This window comes from Leptonychotes weddellii, chromosome 4 (assembly GCF_054177405.1).
Source record: "Leptonychotes weddellii isolate Sample4059 chromosome 4, ASM5417740v2, whole genome shotgun sequence".
Lineage (NCBI taxonomy): Eukaryota > Metazoa > Chordata > Mammalia > Carnivora > Phocidae > Leptonychotes > Leptonychotes weddellii.
The window spans coordinates 168136746-168152393 of record NC_138372.1 but is presented as its reverse complement, the minus strand read 5'-3'; the positions used below and the strand labels follow the sequence as shown (position 1 = coordinate 168152393).

Sequence of the window (15648 nt, the reverse complement as noted above, 5' to 3'; positions counted from 1 at the left end):
CGGCCGCGCCGGGGCGGATCGTGCGGCCGGCGGCTCCCTCCCGGCTCGCGGCGTCGGGGCCCGTGGCGCGCGCGCGGCCGCCCCTCGGCCCCGGAGCCCCTCGGCGGCGCCACCATGTACTCGGGAGCCGGCCCCGGTGAGTCCTCGCGCGGGGGCGCCGGCCCGGCCGCTCGCGCTCGTCCCCGCGGCGGCGGCGGCGGTTGGCGGGCGGGGGGCGCGGGCCGGGGGGAGGGGGCGGTGGCGGCGGCGGGCGGGGGCCGGGGGGCGAGGCCGGGGGTGGGGAGGGGCCCCGGGGCGGGCGCGGGCGGCGGCGACGGGGGCCCCCGGGGGGAGGCCGGCGGGACCGGGCCGCCGGCCGTTTCCTCGGCCCACCGCGGGCGCGCAGCCCCGGGCCTCCTCGGGCCCCGAGTCGTCGGGGCGCCCCGCGCGGCCTGGGCCCTTCCCGCGCCCTGAGCCCCGCGGGTGGAGCGGGAGGCCGGGGCCGCGGCCGCGCGGCCCGCGTGTAGGCCCGAGGCCCGCGCCCGTCGCCTCGCCCGCCGCCCGGCCCGGCCTCCTGCGCCCGGCCCCGCTGCGCTCCGCGGGGCGGGCGGGGATGGCGGGGCCGGCCCGGCTCTAAGCGCCGGAGGGGGTTCGGGCCCGGTGGCGCCGAGCTCGGGGTGCGGACGGCGGGGGCCGGGGACGCGCGGCTCCGGCGCCAGACCGAGCCCGGCGAGCCTGGAGCGCACTCAGTTTCGTTTTTCTCTTTGCCAGCACTTCTGCGGCCCCTTTTCTGAAGGAAAGTCTGGAAATGCTGAATTTTGGCCAATTCGTGTTGGTAGTTAGGACTGTAGACTGAGAGGGACGGGAAGCGGCACCTTTAAACCCTAAAGCTGCGTGCCTCTCATTTTCATTCCAGACACGCCGGCTCCTTATTCAAGTGCTAATTGCCTTTTACAATTTACTAGAAGACGGTGAGGAGATGTGTTGATTCCCTTAGCACCCCTTCTTACTAGTCCGCTCTCTTTCTTTGGAAAAGTTCTAAAAAACTTAAAGGAGTAACACGTTTTCCCCCTTGTTTTAAATGCGCCGTGGAAGGGCGGCTGAGGTGCTGGGCCAAGAAAATGGTCAAGTGTTGTAAAGCTTTTTTCCTTCTCCCGCCAGGCACGTGGCTCCTAAATTTCCCGGCTGGCCCTGCCACTTGGACAGGGCATTGCCTGTCCCCTTTGTCCGCCAGGCTGCAGCCGGCTGCAGGCCCCGCAGGCACCAGCCTTGGTCCTGGCCCCATGCTAGGTACTCCCGGGCCTGGCCCTCCACGGCCCCATGCTGATGGGGCCCTGGCTTGACCTGTGCCAGACTCGCTCCAAGTCAGGGGGTCTGGAAGCCCCCTCTTGATCCACTCAGGTCCCTTGACCTCGTCCCTCACTGCTGTGTCTGTTCACAAACAGCTCTATGCCTTGTGAATTCTGAGTGTCTTTTTTCTGATGTCACTTAATTTGAAAGCTGCTCCAAGTCTGAGTGAGACCAACTTTTAAACCCTTCCAGGCTCTCGGCAGTTTGATTGAAGAATGGTTTTACTACTGCACCCGGGAGATTACTCAGGTCTGGTGGGGAAGGGCCCTGGGCTCTGTTGGCGCAGTTCTGAGGGCCAGTTTGGCTTCTTGAGACCCTGGGCAGTTGGTTTCGCTCCCTTCCGCACCCCGCATGCAATGGCAGGGGAGGCCCTCACCTAGCGGAGGGAGGCTCTCCCGGGAGCCCCTGTGGTGTTAACCAATACAGCGTGGGTTTTTTCAGAGCTTCAGTTTAAAAGTTGAAGGCCCGGAAAAAGTAAAGAACCTTGAGGAAGGTCAAGCTTTGTGTTGTGTCTCAAGTTAATGAATCCATAGGATGGCTCGCTGAATTGGTGATGTTCATTTTGAAGATACACAACAGAGGCTCCCATGGGTTAAGAACCTTGCCAAGGTCATATGGCCAGTGAGCATTAGGACAGTCTGTCTGATCCCAAGCTGACTCTGTACACTCTCCTTAAAGAGGTGGTCTCCAGTCCTTTTGACCTTGACCCACAGTCAGAAGTACCTGTTACATCTAGACTGGACTGGTGTGCGCGTGCGCTCAGGTGTAATTGAAATGAGAGCTTCGGGAAGCACTGCTTACCCTGAACTGTGTGCTCTGCACGGGGCTATTTTTCTCGCCTTTCATTTTCCAAAACCTGTAGCCCTCTGGATCTCCAGGCTCCTTTCTGGTCAGTAACACCTTTTGGAAGAATCTTGCTCTCCTGTGGGCCTCTGCATCGTGGCGTGGTGGGGAGAAGGCCTCATGGTTCACCAATAAACCTGCCCTGGAATTGGACAGCTTTGGTTGAAAAAAAAAAATAAATGGGTCTGTAGGATAGTTCTTCGCTAATGGCGCGATGGGAATGAACCCAAATTTCAGGCTCTGTGAGTGTGCTGTAATTACAAGGCTGTGTGCAGTTCGGTTTTATTCTGCATACTAAGGCTTTTAATTTGGCTTAAAGGAACTTTTGGAGTAGTTTCTTCAATGAAACTCTTTTTAATGTTACATTTCCTAATTTAGAATAATGAAAATGTTCAGTCTGGATTGTAGAAAAATCACGAATCGTTTTGCTACTTCCAATTTTAATACACTTGTTAAGCAACTTACTAAATAAATTAATTCAAAAGGTAGAGCTCACAGTAGGTATATGTTACGCTCATGGTAAATGCTATTACATATGTGAGGTTTGGTAGTTTTTTTTAACTATTTGAAAGAGTTAGTGGTTCAGGTGGGTTCTCCAGTGACCCTGAACCTTCAGAGATGAACAGCTTCGTTTGTTGTTGTTGTTGTTGATGTTGAACAACTTAAAGATCTTACTCTGTCCGAGGGATCCTGTTCTAAGGGGATTGTTTCTTTGGTTGTATAGTGCTCACCTGCTCTGAGTTATAGCCCTCTGGGCATTGCTACAAAGTAACTTTTGTGACCTAGAAGTCTTGTTTGCCAGGTGTCTAACCTGGATTGTGACTTTGAGAATAACTGGCTCTCTGCCTGGTTTCTGGTGCCATTGGGTTCCTCCTGCTCCCCACGTCTCTCCCCACCCCAGTTATCAGTGGGGCTATGTCCTGGTCGCCAGTGATGGTGTGGCGTTTGCCCAACGGCAGACGTCCCTCGGCGCTGGTGAGGCTGCTGCAGGCCAGACGGTGCGGATCTGTTGTTACAAACCTTGAAGAAACCTGTAAATAAGTGTGTAGGAAAACAAGATGGAAAAGCAACTCCTCAAAACTATCTGGTTTTCAGAAGCAGAGTATTATTTCTTGTTACCTTCAAATTTCAGTGTCAAAACTTGGAACAGGGGCGCCTGGGTGGCTCAGTTGGTTAAGCGACTGCCTTCGGCTCAGGTCATGATCCTGGAGTCCCTGGATCGAGTCCCGCATCGGGCTCCCTGCTCGGCAGGGAGTCTGCTTCTCCCTCTGACCCTCCCCCCTCTCATGTGCTCTCTCTCATTCTCTCTCTCTCAAATAAATAAATAAAATCTTTAAAAAAAAAATTGGAACAGTGTCAGTCCGGTTTATTCTTTGTAATGAGTGTTACGTGCGTCTGGTAAAATATGTTTTTGTTTCATAAATCGTTACTGTGGGTGTTCAAAATGTAACACTTGAGTTTTTTTTAATAGTTTCTATTGTGAAATAGTTTGAGTGACTAGTACAATATTCGCCCGTTTTTCCATCACCAAGCCTCAGCAGCTCTCAAGATGATCTGCGTTGGCTTCAGATATTTTCCCCTTTTCCCCTTTGGCTTTGCGGAGATACTCGAAAGCCAATTCCAGATCTGTCATTTCACCCCAAATACTTAAGTACCCTGCCTAAAGAATAGGGTAAACCCAGTGCCATTTCACAACAGTCCATAATCAAGTTCTCTTGTTATCTCAGAAGTGTGTTTACAGTGGGTTGTGTTGGATTGTGGATTTTAATAAAAGTTCACACATAAATTTGGTTTTGTGTCTTTTGGGGCCCTTTAATCTGGACTTTAAAGCTAGCACCCCTCCCCCGCCCGTCCCCCTGCTGTGGACTGGTTGGAGACACTTAATCTTTAAAATCCCTTTTCTTCAGAGTATGTTTATCCCCCCCGCCCCCGTTTTCTAAAAAGAGCCCTATCGTTCAGGATCCCTCTGTTTTGTTGAATAAGGCTGGTTGGAGACCCAGTTGCCTGTGATTTTAATTCTGACACATTTATCTTAAGCAGTGTTTGTAGGCAGACCCCTTTGCATCTGGGAGTTTCCATTGCAGAAGAATCTTGTTCTGAGCAGAAGGGATGTTTTAGGATGTATAGAAAACATGGGTGGTACTTGTGAAGCGTGTTGCATTTGTGCATCTTCAGAGAAGATGGGGATGTCTCTTCCCCAGGTTTGGGTGGGGCCTCTGCAGTATGAGGTGGGGAGATCTCCTCAGTCACCTTCTGTGTTTGCTCCTGACCATTTCTCCAGACTTCCTGGCTCTCCCCCCAACTTTGTTACCTCGTCCTCTGTGGACGACCCCAAGTGTGGCGCCGTGGCCATGGGCACTCTAGCCAGTTTAAGTATCACTAAGGTACACTATTCTAATTTTTTTTTTCTTTTTTTTTTTCCTGCTTTTCTCTCTCCAAGTTTAAAAACCTGAAACCACTGATTGGTCTCTGGGTCCTTACTCTTCATGACCAAACACCTATGCCCTTCTAATTTATCTTTCAATAGAGCTGGGTGACCTGGGTGACCCTGGGTGACCAGACTTGATTGTCTACACTGGAAACTTTTATAAGTGAACCAGGGTGTTGGGGGGGCTCCTAATTATTTCCCTGAGAAAACAGGCATACACCAGGGCTGCCTGGGCAAATCAGGGTGGATGTCTCCCTGACTCAAAGCATTTCTTACATCTTGGGCTTATAGATTGGCTCAAAAATAAAGGGCTTAAACATTTTTTTTATTTATTTTAAAGATCTACATGCAACAGGGGGCTCGAACTCATGACCCTGAGATCAAGAGTCTGCATGCTCTGCCTGCTGAGCCAGCCAGGCCCCCCTGGGCTTACTCATTTTAAACTTGTTTCACTCTTCAGTGGCTTTTCTTTTACTGAAATCCTCCTAAGGTCTGAAGGATGCAAGCCTGGAGAGATGGCCACCGATTTTTCCATCGCTAGCTACAGACTAGAGGCAGCATCCCCCGCCTGCTAGAACTTGAAAACCCCACCTTTTAATCTTCCTCTTACTTCCCTCAAGTCACAGCTCAAGCAGTGGACAGACAGGGATTGTCATTGGCGCCAGCCTTGTGGTGTCCTGCGTCTCAGTTTCCCTCATCTGTAAGCCGGGCATTGGGCCTGGCTGGCTCCGGGCCCCTCATGTCTCCCCTCTGTGCTGACTTCTGCCATGGCTGGGGCTGAGGAAGGAGCCAGGGATCCCTGGGAACCCTGTAGTGAGGGCCCAGGGGCCACGTGCAGGTGATAAGGAAGGTGGGTCAGCCCACCCACAGCTTTGCTGATTCTGACAGCACTGCAAGTGAAGAGGGGCTTTGGGGGGCGCCCAGAGGGCTCAGGCAGTTAAGCATCTGACTCTTAATTTTGGCTCAGGTCCTGATCTCAGGGTTGTGGGATTGGGCTCCACGCTCATGGGGGAGTCTGCTTCTCTCCTCCCTCCGCCCCTCCCCCCGCTCCTGTGAGCACGCTCTCCAGCTCTCTCTCTGTAAAATAAATAAATAGATCTTAAAAAAAAGAAGAGGCAGCAGCGTGGGGGACAGTATGTGGAAGTGGGAAAGGGGAATTGTAGGCAGGTGGTCAGAGCCTGAGACCGTGGCGCCCCCCCACCCCACCGGTGGGATGGCTTTGGTGGAGTGATGGACAGGACCCCTGGGGTCCCCTCCGAACGTAAGCTTGTGCCCAGGTTTGGATCTTGGCGTCTGTACTTACTGGGCAGGGTCCACTTACTTGGTGACATCTGCTGGTATCTGGGCCCCGAACTACCCCTTCTTCGGTCCGGAACTGTGGCCAGCTGTGTCATTTTTCTAAGCCTCTGTTTTCACACCTGGAAGATGCGGCTGATAGCACTGACCTCACTGTCCTCAGAGAGGACAGGATGAGATGTGCTGAGTAGCCCTGGGCTGGATCTTCACTCTCAAGTGAGGGTGGGTGTGGATTTGCACCATGGTCTGGCCCTGCCCTCTTGCAGGGCAGGGAGTTCAGAAAGCGTGAATGAGCACGCCGCGCAGAGCCCACCCAAAGGAAGCATCCACAGATGGTGGTTGGGGAGCTGGCTGAATCCTCGTCTTCGTGACCACATTTGTGAACCTTTGGAGAGACACCCAAGGGGGCGTCACTACATCTAGCTTTGTTATGGGCAGATGATGACAGTGTCAGCAAAAGTACGACATGGTAGGAGACCGGCAGGCTTTGGGGAAGAGAGTCCCACGTGGCATTTGGACATGTTGAGACTGAGCTGGGCCCTGGGGAAGGGGGCTGGAAGGCCTCCATGAGGTGGAGGACAGGCTAAGGGCCGAGGGGGAGCGGCCTCATGGGCGTGCCCGCAGCTGGGGCTCAGTGAGTGGGAGCTGGGGACCCTGGGGGAGTGAGCCCCACTTCTCTAGCCTAACAGCTGGTCGAAGAATCACCCGAAGATCCTGGAAATTAAATTTTGCAAATGTCCCAGGTGGTTGCCTTTTTATACGGGGTTTGAGACCTGCTGATGTGAGGGGTGGGGCTGGGAGAGGAGATAAAAATGAGCCTAGCTCAGGACCCGGGAGCATCTTCATTACCAGCGGGAGAAATGTGAAGAGAGTGGGCTTGCCGGCCCTGGGGCCATGTTTCTGGGAGGCGAAAGTGTGGGGGCTCCAAAGCGGACTTTGTGATTGACCAGAACAAGTCAGGCTTACCTGTCTGTGGTTCCCTTTTCTGATAAAGCTGCCAGGTCTGATTGATGAAGGCCCCTCCTTCCTTGAGCTGCCCCCGCACGGTTCCATGTTGCTTTGAATACAGCCTATCACACCTTTGCTTAGAGCTGGGACAGAAGACTTGGAAGGGTTACTTCGGGAGGCTTCAGTAAGTTCCCAGTGAAAACTGTTCTGTTTCCGTCGTTAAGAACCCATAGCAGCACACCCAGAACTATAGGGAGCCTTAAAACCAGCCAGACGCAGGGATCAAGGTGGTTCCTCCCCTGAATGTCTTTCATTGTAACTCAAACCCATCTCGAGGGTCATCTGGGGCAGTCACCTGAGGGGCAGCGTTGGGTAGTTTTTCAAGTTATTCTGGGTGTTTTGGCTCTGAGCTCTGGTACTTAATGGGGTTCCATAGGTCAGAGTCATTTGAGAAACTTGTCAGCTTTGACTCAAAGCAGAATAATACAACCACTGGGGATTTTTTGTACGATGTCTTGTTCATTTGTTCGTGGGGGAGCTTGAGCCCCGTGGGCCCGTCCACAGGGTTGATGACTAAGTAGGGGTGCTTCAAGAACTCGGTAGTGGGGCGTCCCTGCAGTGGGAGCTTGCTCACCACACGGTCAGGCCCCTCGGGTCGGTCTTGCTTTAACCAAGCTTATGCAGGGCACGAAGGTGGGAGGGCATTTGTCACGACTGGGTGGCTGCTTCTGCGTCTCAGTTACAGGTGGTGACCGACCCTCCGGCCCCGAGGGCACTCGCACTTACGTCCTTGGCGCCGTCCTCCTCGGAGCAGGGGGCTGGGCAGGGCGCGAGAAGGGCCAGGCTCCAGGAGAGGTGACTCCCCGGGCCTTACGGCTAGCAGGCCAGGCAACCTTTGTTCCTTTGTAGAAACAAAGGAATTGATAGAGAAATACTAGTAAAAGGTGGGGAGAAAGCCAAGGAAGATGTGCAGAGAGTGAGAACTCTGGACAGAGGCTGGGGGCCAAGGTGCCTGCAGACCCTAGGGCTTGCTAGAGTCACTGTGGCATCGTGGTCCCCCCCCCACCCTCGACCATGACAAACCCAGGGCAGAGGCTCCACGTCGGGCCAACCTCACTTGCATCCTGGCTGAACCTCCGTGCCCTCCTCATACGGAGAATGAGCACCTGTTGGTGGAGGTGCTTTGATCAGACGAGATAACGCGGGCAGATTGCTGTGGCTCGCCACGGTGCCCACTGGGTGCGCGGAAGGCGCCTCCTAATTATTACTGTCTCTACTGTGGCAGTGTATCCTTGTCTGCTGAGCACCAGAGCCCCTGTGGGTGGGTACACGAGCTCCCATCTTGCCCTTCCTCTCCTTGGTTGACCTCTGGGTCTTCTCCTTGCAAGCGGTGAGGGATAAGAAAACATTTTAAAAACCACGTCCCTGATAAACATCCTCTGCCGGGTGCCTGGTGTTCATGACTGCCTCGTAAGGCTCAGTACCAGGGAGATGAAAGCTTGGCCTTGGTGCTCCGAGCTAGTGTCCCTGTCAGCATCCCTCAGAAGGGCCCCAAGTCTAACGCAGTGTGGGGATAAAGCCTGCCCACTAGGGCTCACGGTAGTTGGGGACCCGCCTTGCCTGGTCCCGTGGACAGGAGTGATGCTTACAAAGCACCTGGCTCTGTCTCTAAGCGATGCGCCCGGTCACAAACGGGTGGAACCCAAACACAGTTTTCTGCTTATAGTTTCTATGTGGGGACCCTAGAGTGGCCGCGTCAGTGACTGGGGACGGGGGGGGGACACTGCTGGGGAGGCTTTGTTCCTCATGCGTGCGGCTGCTTCAAGAAGCGTGCCGTTCGTGAAATGTTCAAGCACGTGGCTCACTGCAAGAACATCGAGTTAGACTGGGAAGGTGTCTCAGAGCGCCTGTGACTGGTAATTACAACTTAACCTTGAGCTGTAGGCAGTGAAGCCTTTTGGGGATGAACAGTCAGGATCTTGTGTGAGGGGAGATGGACAATCAAAACAAGACCCACACCAGCGAGGTAGTTGTGAAGCGTGTCTGGAGTACCTGCCGAAGGTGAAGGCCAGTGAGCAGCGTGGGGGCGGGGACAGTGCAGGTGCATCGAGCAGGTGCGCTTGGAGCAAGACCCAGAAGAGGAGGGAGGGGGGTGAGGTGAGAGGGGCAGGCAGGTGCAGGCTGAGGGTGGGGAAGTCAGCATCGGCTGGGCCTGGAGTCTGTGAAGGACTTCATGCCCAGGAGGGACTGAGCAGAGGAGAGGCGTCGGCTGAATTTTTAAAGTGATCCGTGTGGCCACCGTGTTAAGAACAGACCAGAGAGGGTGGGTGGAGGCAGGGAGTCTGCCTGGAGGGGGTCACCGTGCGGGGGCTGAGCCTGGGTCAGGTGGAAGAGGTGAAGGAGTGGAAGTGTGTGTGATCCCCCCACTGGCCCCCAAGAGCTCCTTGCTTCCTCTGGAGCCCTCTTTGCTGTCCCCCCCGCCCTTGTTGTTCTGTGCAGACCCCAGTCATGCTGTTTTATTTACACATCTTCAGGAGCAAGCTATGCAAGGGAAGGGGGTCTCTCTGCCTGCCCCCCACCTCAGTCCTCCTTAGGTGGTCCTCTAGTTACCAGTTTAGAGACGACTCCTCCTCACTGTCCTGGGCGGCCCAGCTCCTCTTCAGATCCGCCCGGTGACTCGTGTGATGTGGATTTTCACAGGTGACTGAGTCACGATCCAGCTAAGGCTCACATTGTGATTGGCTGACGTGTCTTTTCAAAAGTAACAGCTTTATTGATGTATAACTCATGTACCATGCAATTTGCCATTTAAAGTATAATATTTAGTGTGTTTTAGTCCATTTACAGACTTATGCAGCCACTCCCACAGTGTCTGGACATGGTCCCCCCTCCAGAGAAACCCTGTGCCTCTAGCTGTCACTCCCACCACCCCGTCCTCCCCAGCCGCAAACAGCCATGTCCTGTCTCTTCATCTCTAGCTTTCTCCTCCTCTCCCCCGCTTCTCGCTGTTTCTTGGTGGAAGAAGCTGGCTGGGTGGGCTTGTTTCCCACACTCTGGATTTGGCTGATGACATCTTGGTGTAATCCGACATGTTCCTCTGTCCTGTGTGGTTTCTTGCAAATCAGCGGTCAGACCCAAAGGCTTGATCCGATGCAGGTTCTACTTTCTGGGGTTTGAGGACTTTCGGACGCTGATACCCCACCACTGATGCAGACCTCAGGAGGCAGGTCTGTCTGCTCTTTCCTCATGGCCCTTGCTGTTGGTTGGCGGTCATTAGGCTCCATCACTTCACTAGGGTGTGATGCTGAGTTCTGCTTCTGTGGTAAAAACTTGCCCTGGTCAGCTGTTCGGTAGTGGGTGTATCTTGAAGGCAGAGGCATGTCGGGAGCGGCCTGAAGGCAGGACAACCTGTTAAGAAGACAGACCGGTCTGGGCAGGCTGCTGCTGAGTGCTGGGGGAGGCCTGGAGCTCCGGAGGTGACCCTGCGGGGTGGCAGGGTCCCCCGAGGGTGGTTAGCACGCGTGTGACAGGAGGAGTTGGGAGTCTTCATGCACCTACAGGTGGGGAGGTGCTAAGATTTTCGCTGGTGGCAGAGCAGAGGGGGTGGAGGGGAGCCTGCACGTGGGGCCGGAGCCGAGACCCTTCCCCCGAGCTGGCTGAGAAGAACCCTGGGGTCGTTGATGATGGGGTAAGGAAGGAGCAGCTGAGGCAAGTTTTGTTTTTTATTTTTCAATTTTTTTAAAAACGGTTTATTTATTTATCTTGGGGGGGGGAGGGGTAGAGGGAGAGAGAATCCTCCAGCTGAGCACGGAGCCTGACCGGGGCTTGATCTCACCCTGAGATCACGACTGGAGCCCAAACCGAGAGTCGGATTCTTAACCAACTGAACCACCCAGGCGCCCCACTTTTGTCTGGGCCGCATGTAAGGCAGTTCTCGGAAATCCAGGAGAAAAAATCCATCGTCTGCACTTGGCACATTTATTGCACCCGGTGTGTTTTGCCTGGTGGTCAGTGTCCTTCATTAACAAATGCATTAAACTGCATTTGCTTGCGCCCTGGATCCTCTTGGTTATCTTTGGTCTGTTTCCCAGTGTCCGCCGTAGTGTTTTCTTTTTCCTCACTAAATGTTTATTCCATTTAATTGTTAAAGTTTTACTTAGTGACTTGAAACTTGTGTACACTTTTGAAAAATCTCCCACGCGGCCCACCCGAGCGCTTTTTCGGGCTGCAGTCCTCCCTTGCCCTCGTGACTCCGTGGTTCCCCGTGGAAGTGGTCTCTCCCACCTCTGTCTGGCGTGGAAGGTGGCAACCGTACCTCGAGGGTGACGCGTGTTAAGCTGTCTGGAGGGAAGAGGACCGTGGGGGCCACTTATGAAATGATTTACCTACACGGGTAATGGATGTACATGGGACAAGTCAGATCCTAACATGTCAAAGAGCAGACAGTGAAAAGTCTTCCTTCTCCGCCAGCCTCCCAGCTCCCCTCTCGTGAGTACGTGTCCAGATGTTGGTAGGTTCCGTGTGCAGCCCACGAATCCGTTCCACGGAGCCTGGCTGATGACCTGGCCGGTGGAGGTGCAGCGAGGGGGCGCTGACTGCCTCCCTCTTTGCTCCTCTATCAGTCTTGTCCAGAGCTGTGCCCTCGGGAGCTAGGCCTGGAGGTGGCCCGCGCTGGGTGGGAGGCATGGCCCACCGCGCCCAGCTAGAAGCTTCGTGAGTGTGGGATCCGGCCTCGCCCCCTCTGGGCTGTGCAGCCCCAAAGCGCTCCTGAGCCTGTTTTTAGCTCCGTGTCTTCATGTGTGAGAAGGGGACAGCTATCTCATCTGCCTTCCGGTGAGCGTTTGAGGCACTGACACATGTCAGCACCCCCAGCCCTGGCCTGCTGCCAGAGCCAGAATGTGGCCTGGGACCCAGCAGGGAGCTGTGCTGTCCCCGGGGCTGAAGGCCCCAGTGAAGAGCTGGTGAACCTCTCAGTCATGGAATTCTAGAGGTGAATTCAGGAAAAAATGGATGTCTTGGGTGAAAATTCTCTAGAAGATAAATGCTATGAAGTAAATAGAATAGATGGTAAGAAATTTGGTTGTAAAGCTGAAGGAACTCTGTGTGGCATTTTTATTTTATTTTATTTTTATTTTATTGGTCTTCAGAGGAAAAGCAAAGAATTAGGTTGACTTTTTGAGGGATTTAAATTTCATTCCATCAGGGAGTCCTCTCCCTCCGATGACCAATGACTAAGAGTCCTGGCTGCCTGGAGCATGGTGCTGAGCCCGGGCTCGTCGGAGAAGGCGCCCCGGTGGGTGATCCGTGCTTCTGAAGGGGCAGCGAGTGGGGGGCCCTGCGGGCTGGGGGTACCATCCCTGCCGAACTTCAAGGATGAAATTAAGTTGTAGTTTGCAAGACACACTGTTAAGTTTTCCAGTGGTACCTGGTGTCATTCCAATAAACGTTTATTTGAGACGTGGTTTGTATTTTATTTTCGCACGTTTTTATTGAAATAAGGTAGTTTTAAGTCCGTGTTGTAGAATGATGGTTGTTAAGGAGTCTTGCAGTCATCTTTTGGATGCTGTGAGAGAGTTGTTTGCCTTGTTCTAGACAACTCCAGTCTCCCCGGCGGTGCCCCCCGCCCTCCAGTGCTCTCGGCCACTGTTGATATTATTTGTGTGGTCTTTTCCAAGTGTGTCTGTATTGTTAACAAGGGAAAAAGAAAACCATTAGATGTTTCAAAGAGGAAATTCTTTCAAAATGTCATAGCCTTTTTTAAAAATTGAGGTGAAATTCACTCAACACAAGGCATTTTACTTTTTTTCTTTAAAATTTTATTTTTAAGTAACCTTTACACCCAGAGTGGGGCTCGGACTCACCAGCCTGAGATCAAGAGCTGCACACTGCACCGAATCAGCCCGCCAGGTGCCCTATCACAAGATGTTGTGAGTGAGTGATTCAGGGGTATTTAGTGGAGTTACCGGGTAGTGCACCCATTACCCCTCGCAGGTTCCAGAACATTTTCATCACCCCAAAAAGAAGCCCTGTCCCCGTGGTGCCGCCGGCCCTGGGCAACCACCATTCTGCGTCCTGTCTCGATGAGTTGTTTAATCTGGATATTTTATACAAGTGGAATCCAAAACCGTATGACCTTCTACGTCTGGCTTTGACTGAGCACGATGTTTCCAGGTTCACATGGCACGTGTCGGCACCCCGTCCCTCTTTACGCTCCAGTGCTCCGTTGTATGGATGTCTTGCAGTTTGTTTGTTCATCTCTTGGACATTTGGGTTGTTTCTACCTTTCGACTCTTGTGAATACTGCTGTCAGGAGCATTCGTGTACCAGTTGGTGCGTGGACATGTTTTCATTTCACTTGGACACGTACTGGGAGCGGAATTGCGGGCTTATACTCTGTGACTGAGGAGCCGTCAGACTGTTTTCCACAGCGGCTGCACCATTTTACATTCCTGCCAAGTGTCGAAGGTTCCAGTTTCTCCACGTCCTTACCAATACTTGCTGTTATCACTGCCTTTTAGAAAATGAAATTCTTAATGTAATAACCCATTTTTGCATACTTTGTTATTTACCGAAGCGCAAAAAAACAAAAAACAAAAAACACCTAGGTTTAACCATGTTTTGCCCAGATCTCAATAGCTATAATAAGCTTAATATACTTAATAGCTATAAGATAGGGTCCATTTCTTCATGCCAGATTTGGAGTGTGTTTGGGCCTGGAGAACTAGAAACGACACAAGAAAGCTAAGCGCACTTTAATAGGGCAGGAAAGAACGTGAGCGTCCAGTACCCCGAGTCGGGCCCGTATGCGTAATGGCAGAGATGTTCACTCTTGGAAAAAGGCATGGTGTGCCAGCTACGCACTTGGCATCGCGCCCAGTGCCGGGGACACAGCAGTGGATGCACACCCAAGCAGCCCCTGCCCTCCGAGCTCACTGTCTGAGTCGTGAACCCAGACACGAATCAAGTGGTCACCCACAAATCCATGGAAAATGGCAGATGTTTTTAGTGCAGGTGGGATGGAGAGCACGTTCCTGGAGCCGGAAGGGAATATGACAGGGAGCACGGCTTGTCAGGGGCCTGGGATGGGACCGGACAGGTTCAGGGGCAGGGGCTGCCCTGGGCGCGGTGCTCTCAATCCAGAACGCCAGGAGCGGGGGACAGAGCTGCGCAAGCACCGTGTGTGTTTGTGAGGGTCCTGCTGGCCACGGTGGCGAAGAGGCGGGGAGTGGCTCGGAGATGACCAGCGCGGCCCACTGGACAGGTTCTTCGGGCAGCGGGTGGAGCAGATGGGGACAGTGTCTAGAGATGGCTGCCTTCGGTTTCTTCGGTTTGCCTGGGTGGTGCTGGGCACTAATGGAAGCGAGCAGATTTACGTTGTTTGCAGACTTTGAGAAAAAGTTTTGAAGGACTTGTTCATGAGGAAAAATTCAAACGTGCACAGTAGACAAGAAAATGGGAGCCCCTGTGGTGATGGGCACCATCACGCCACTCACCAATCCGGTCCAGCCTTGCTCGCCTGTTTCTCCCCTGCCCCTTACCCTCCATTATTTGATGCTTCATTTCATTGCCTTCCTAGATATTCTTTTGTTTTGGGTTTTTTTTTAAGATTTTATTTATTTATTTGACAGAGAGAGACACAGCAAGAGCTTGACGTATTTGAGACCTGGGGAGAAGTGGCTAAAGTAGTACCAAGTTCCCATCTGAGCCTCCCCCTAAGGTTATCTGACAGAATCATAGGACAGTTGCCAACACCGAGAAATCGACGTTCAGGTAGCAGTGCCATTAGCTAAGCCACAGATCCGAATCCAGTTTGGCTGTTAGTCCGAGTGGGTCTGCTTTCTGGACACACCGCGTCCGTTTCAGGACCCCCTCCAGCCTGGAGGCCCTCATGGCATTTGTTGTCACATCTCTTGCACTGTCCCGTCTGCAACAGCCCCTTTCTTCGTGTTTTGTGACCTTGACGTGGAGCCCTTCCAAGGAGTGCCCGTGTCCTTCCAACACAACCCCTGTTATGTTTCAGTATTTCCCGTTTGGACCTCCAAGCCGCCCTAGGCTCACCTTGTATTTTGTCTGCCCAGTCCATCCTGTCAGGGAGCCCTGGTTCCTTTTATTGGAGAATGGTGAAAGCAAGTAAGCCTGGGGCCCTGGGTGTGTGCTTGCTGTTGGGGTGTCCTTGTGGTAGACACAGCTAGGAAATATATGTATCTGTTCTCACACATGCATGCACATCTATATTTATCTGTCCTTCTGTGTATCTATGAAAACCCGTGAGTTCATGCTGATACTTCTGATTCCAGTCCAATACCCCAAGGTTTATTCTAGCTTTCCTCTTTCCGTATTTATAACTTCTTTACCAGATAGTGAGAAGTCTGTGTCTGGTTATCCGCAATACATTCAGACCCAGTACATAGAAAGTGGTTTCAGAATTGCTACCCAGTATCCCTGGGAGAAACAAATGTACTAACTAGAGGATTGGTGTCTGTGTGTGGCTTTCTTGTGTTTCGCCAAATAATAGGCAGTCAGAACCTTGTCTTCCAGAGCCCCTCCGCTGGCTCCTCTCTCCTCTGCCCCCTTCCCTCTGACAGTTCCTATTGTATGTCTCAGGTCCTTGCTTCCAGTTCTAGTGTATGAGAAATTTGGGTCAGTTCTGTGGAGGGTAATGAGTAGTCTGGAGGGGAAAATGAGATGGTGTGAGGAGAGCCAGAACCCCCAGCCTCCCGGTAGAATTGGTCTTGGTGTTGCTCATGTAAATGTGGGAGTTGCTACAGAGAGTTGCTAGCAAGTATGCCCGAGAGCCTGAAGAG

The 15648-nt window shown here is 53.0% G+C and overlaps 1 protein-coding gene across 3 annotated transcripts in view; it reads left to right on the top strand.

Annotated features, from left to right (window-relative positions):
• Window positions 1–6: 6 nt before the first annotated feature.
• AGO2 (argonaute RISC catalytic component 2) overlaps window positions 7–15648 on the top strand; it is a 105367-nt gene continuing 89725 nt past the window's right edge. For all 3 annotated transcript variants that reach the window (XM_081816626.1, XM_081816623.1, XM_081816625.1), the window contains exon 1: window positions 7–136. Coding sequence is in view for 2 of the 3 variants with exons in the window: in XM_081816623.1 (XP_081672749.1) it covers window positions 115–136 (22 nt within the window). In the remaining variant the exon portion in view is untranslated. The remainder of the gene's footprint in view (window positions 137–15648) is intronic.